This window comes from Pristiophorus japonicus, unplaced genomic scaffold (assembly GCF_044704955.1).
Source record: "Pristiophorus japonicus isolate sPriJap1 unplaced genomic scaffold, sPriJap1.hap1 HAP1_SCAFFOLD_1214, whole genome shotgun sequence".
Lineage (NCBI taxonomy): Eukaryota > Metazoa > Chordata > Chondrichthyes > Pristiophoridae > Pristiophorus > Pristiophorus japonicus.
This window is the reverse complement of record NW_027250878.1, coordinates 60,001-63,500: the sequence shown is the minus strand read 5'-3', so window position 1 is coordinate 63,500 and position 3,500 is coordinate 60,001. Positions and strand designations below refer to the sequence as shown.

At 56.0% G+C, this 3,500-nt stretch overlaps 1 protein-coding gene across 1 annotated transcript in view; it reads right to left on the bottom strand.

Moving 5' to 3' along the window:
- LOC139242090 (uncharacterized) overlaps positions 1 to 3,500 on the bottom strand; it is a 22,969-nt gene that overhangs the window by 474 nt on the left and 18,995 nt on the right. Inside the window, exons 6-7 of the mRNA XM_070870236.1 lie at positions 1,998 to 2,066; positions 1,107 to 1,250 (exon numbers count right to left, since the gene is read on the bottom strand). Coding sequence (XP_070726337.1) covers positions 1,107 to 1,250; positions 1,998 to 2,066 — 213 coding nt within the window. The remainder of the gene's footprint in view (positions 1 to 1,106; positions 1,251 to 1,997; positions 2,067 to 3,500) is intronic.

Below are 3,500 nucleotides of genomic sequence, written 5' to 3'. Positions count from 1 at the left end.
TAACAATGGGAAGGGGGATGGAGTATAAAAGCAGGGAAGTCTTGCTCCAGTTATACAGGGTATTGGTGAGGCCACACCTGGAGTACTGCGTGCAGTTTTGCTCTCCGTATTTACAAAAGGATATACTTTGCTTTGGAGGCAGTTCAGAGAAGGTTCACTCGGTTGATTCCGGGGGATGAGGGGGTTGACTTATGAGGAAAGGTTGAGGAGGTTGGGCCTCTACTCATTGGAATTCAGAAGAATGAGAGGTGATCTTATGGAAACGTATCAGATTATGAGGGGGCTCGACAAGGTGGATGCAGAGAGGATGTTTCCACTGATGGGGGAGACTAGAACTAGGGGGCATGGTCTTAGAATAAGGGGCCGCCCATTTAAAACTGAGATGAGGAGGAATTTCTTCTCTCAGAGGGTTGTAAATCTGTGGAATTCTCTGCCCCAGAGAGCTGTGGAGGCTGGGACACTGAATATATTTAAGGTGGAGATAGACAGATTTTTGGGCGATAAGGGAGTGAAGGGTTATGGGGAGCGGGCGGGGAAGTGGAGCTGAGTCCATGATCGGATCAGCCCATGGTGGTATTAAATGGCGGAGCAGGGCTCGAGGGGCCGAATGGCCAACTCCTGCTCCTATTTCTTGTGTAGTTATCCCTCGATTCCCTCAATATCCAACAATCTATCGATCCCAGCCTTGAATAGACTCAAGGACTGAGCCTCCAGGGCCCTCTGGGGCAGAGAATCCCAAAGATTCACCTCCCTCTGAGGGAAGAAATTCCTCCTCATCTCAGTCCTCAATGGCCGAGCCCTTATCCTGAGACTGTGTGAGCCCTGGTTCTAGACTCCCCAGCCCCGGGGGTGGGGGGGGGAAACACCCTCCCTGTATCTACCCTGTCAAGCCCTGCGAGAATTGTGTGTGTTTCAATGAGATCACCTCTCATTCTTCGAAACTGTGGAGAATATCGGCCCAGTCTACTCAATCTCTCCTCATAGGACAATCCCCCCATCCCAGGAATCAGTCTGGTGAACCTTCGCTGCACTCCCTCTGTGGCAAGTGTATCCTTCCTTAGGTAAGGAGACCAGAACGGTGCACAATACTCCCGGTGTGGTCTCACCAGGGCCCTGTGTCATCGCAGGAAGACATCTTTCCTCTTGTACTCGAACCAAACCTTCCTCGCTGCTCTCACCGTGTCCTGCCTGCGTCTTCTTCTTCGGCAAGGCATAATGACTCTCGGTCCTGCCCATCCCGGAGTCGGGAGCTGCGGGAGAGAGAGTTCGTCAGTGTCGGGAGAGGAGGCTTGAGGGAAAACAAGCAAAGGTAGCATTTGCGTTTGTATAGCGACTTTCACCAGCTTGGGACGTCCCACACCGCTTCGCGGCCAATGAAGAGCCTGTTGGAGGGCGCACACTGTTGGAATGTGGGAAACGCGGCAGCCAATTGGCGCACAGCAAGCTCCCACAAACCGCAAGGTGGTCATCTGTCTTGAGGTGTTGATCGAGGGATAAATATTGGCCCAGGACACCGGGGTAACTCCCCCCTGCTCTTCCTCCAAATAGTGACCGAGGAAACTTTCACGTTCACCCGAGAGGGCAGACGAGCCCTCGGCTTAACGTCTCATCCGAATGACTGCCCCTCCGACAGTGCGGCGCTCCCTCAGTACTGCCCCTCCGACAGTGCGGGGCTCCCTCAGTACCGCCCCTCCGACAGTGCGGCACTCCCTCAGTACTGCTCCTCCGACAGTGCGACGCTCCCTCAGTACTGCCTCTCCGACAGTGCGGCACTCCCTCAGTACTGCCCCTCCGACAGTGCGGGGCTCCCTCAGTACTGCCCCTCCGACAGTGCGGCACTCCCTCAGTACTGCCCCTCCGACAGTGCGGAGCTCCCTCAGTACTGCCCCTCCGACAGTGCGGCACTCCCTCAGTACTGCCCCTCCGACAGTGCGGCGCTCCCTCAGTACTGCCCCTCCGACAGTGCGGAGCTCCCTCAGAGTGTAATGGTCACTTACCCGTGACACTGTGAATTTGTGCCTTTGTCTCCTGTTTTTGTGGCATCTCATCATCTGGCTCCAGATAATCTGCAATAGAATTATCAGTTATATATCTGATTCCAGTAACTCTGTCCCCAGTTACAGTCAGACACCAGGGCAGTCTGTTCCCTATCGGAGGGGATTAACCCTCTCACCCACCTCTCCCCAGTTACAGACCCTGTTCCCTATCGGAGGGGATTAACCCTCTCACCCACCTCTCCCCAGTTACAGACCCTGTTCCCTATCGGAGGGGATTAACCCTCTCACCCACCTCTCCCCAGTTACAGACCCTGTTCCCTATCGGAGGGGATTAACCCTCTCACCCCCCTCTCCCCAGTTACAGACCCTGTTCCCTATCGGAGGGGATTAACCCTCTCACCCACCTCTCCCCAGTTACAGACCCTGTTCCCTATCGGAGGGGATTAACCCTCTCACCCCGCCTCTCCCCAGTCACAGACCCTGTTCCCTATCGGAGGGGGATTAACCCTCTCACCCCCCTCTCCCCAGTTACAGACCCTGTTCCCTATCGGAGGGGATTAACCCTCTCACCCTCCTCTCCCCAGTTACAGACCCTGTTCCCTATCGGAGGGGATTAACCCTCTCACCCCGCCTCTCCCCAGTTACAGACCCTGTTCCCTATCGGAGGGGGATTAACCCTCTCACCCACCCTCTCCCCAGTTACAGACCCTGTTCCCTATCGGAGGGGATTAACCCTCTCACCCTCCTCTCCCCAGTTACAGACCCTGTTCCCTATCGGAGGGGATTAACCCTCTCACCCACCTCTCCCCAGTTACAGACCCTGTTCCCTATCGGAGGGGATTAACCCTCTCACCCCCCTCTCCCCAGTTACAGACCTTGTTCCCTATCGGAGGGGATTAACCCTCTCACCCCCCTCTCCCCAGTTACAGACCCTGTTCCCTATCGGAGGGGGATTAACCCTCTCACCCCCCTCTCCCCAGTTACAGACCCTGTTCCCTATCGGAGGGGGATTAACCCTCTCACCCCCCTCTCCCCAGTTACAGACCCTGTTCCCTATCGGAGGGGATTAACCCTCTCACCCCCCTCTCCCCAGTTACAGACCCTGTTCCCTATCGGAGGGGATTAACCCTCTCACCCACCCTCTCCCCAGTTACAGACCCTGTTCCCTATCGGAGGGGATTAACCCTCTCACCCTCCTCTCCCCAGTTACAGACCCTGTTCCCTATCGGAGGGGATTAACCCTCTCACCCACCTCTCCCCAGTTACAGACCCTGTTCCCTATCGGAGGGGATTAACCCTCTCACCCCCCTCTCCCCAGTTACAGACCTTGTTCCCTATCGGAGGGGATTAACCCTCTCACCCCCCTCTCCCCAGTTACAGACCCTGTTCCCTATCGGAGGGGGATTAACCCTCTCACCCCCCTCTCCCCAGTTACAGACCCTGTTCCCTATCGGAGGGGGATTAACCCTCTCACCCCCCTCTCCCCAGTTACAGACCCTGTTC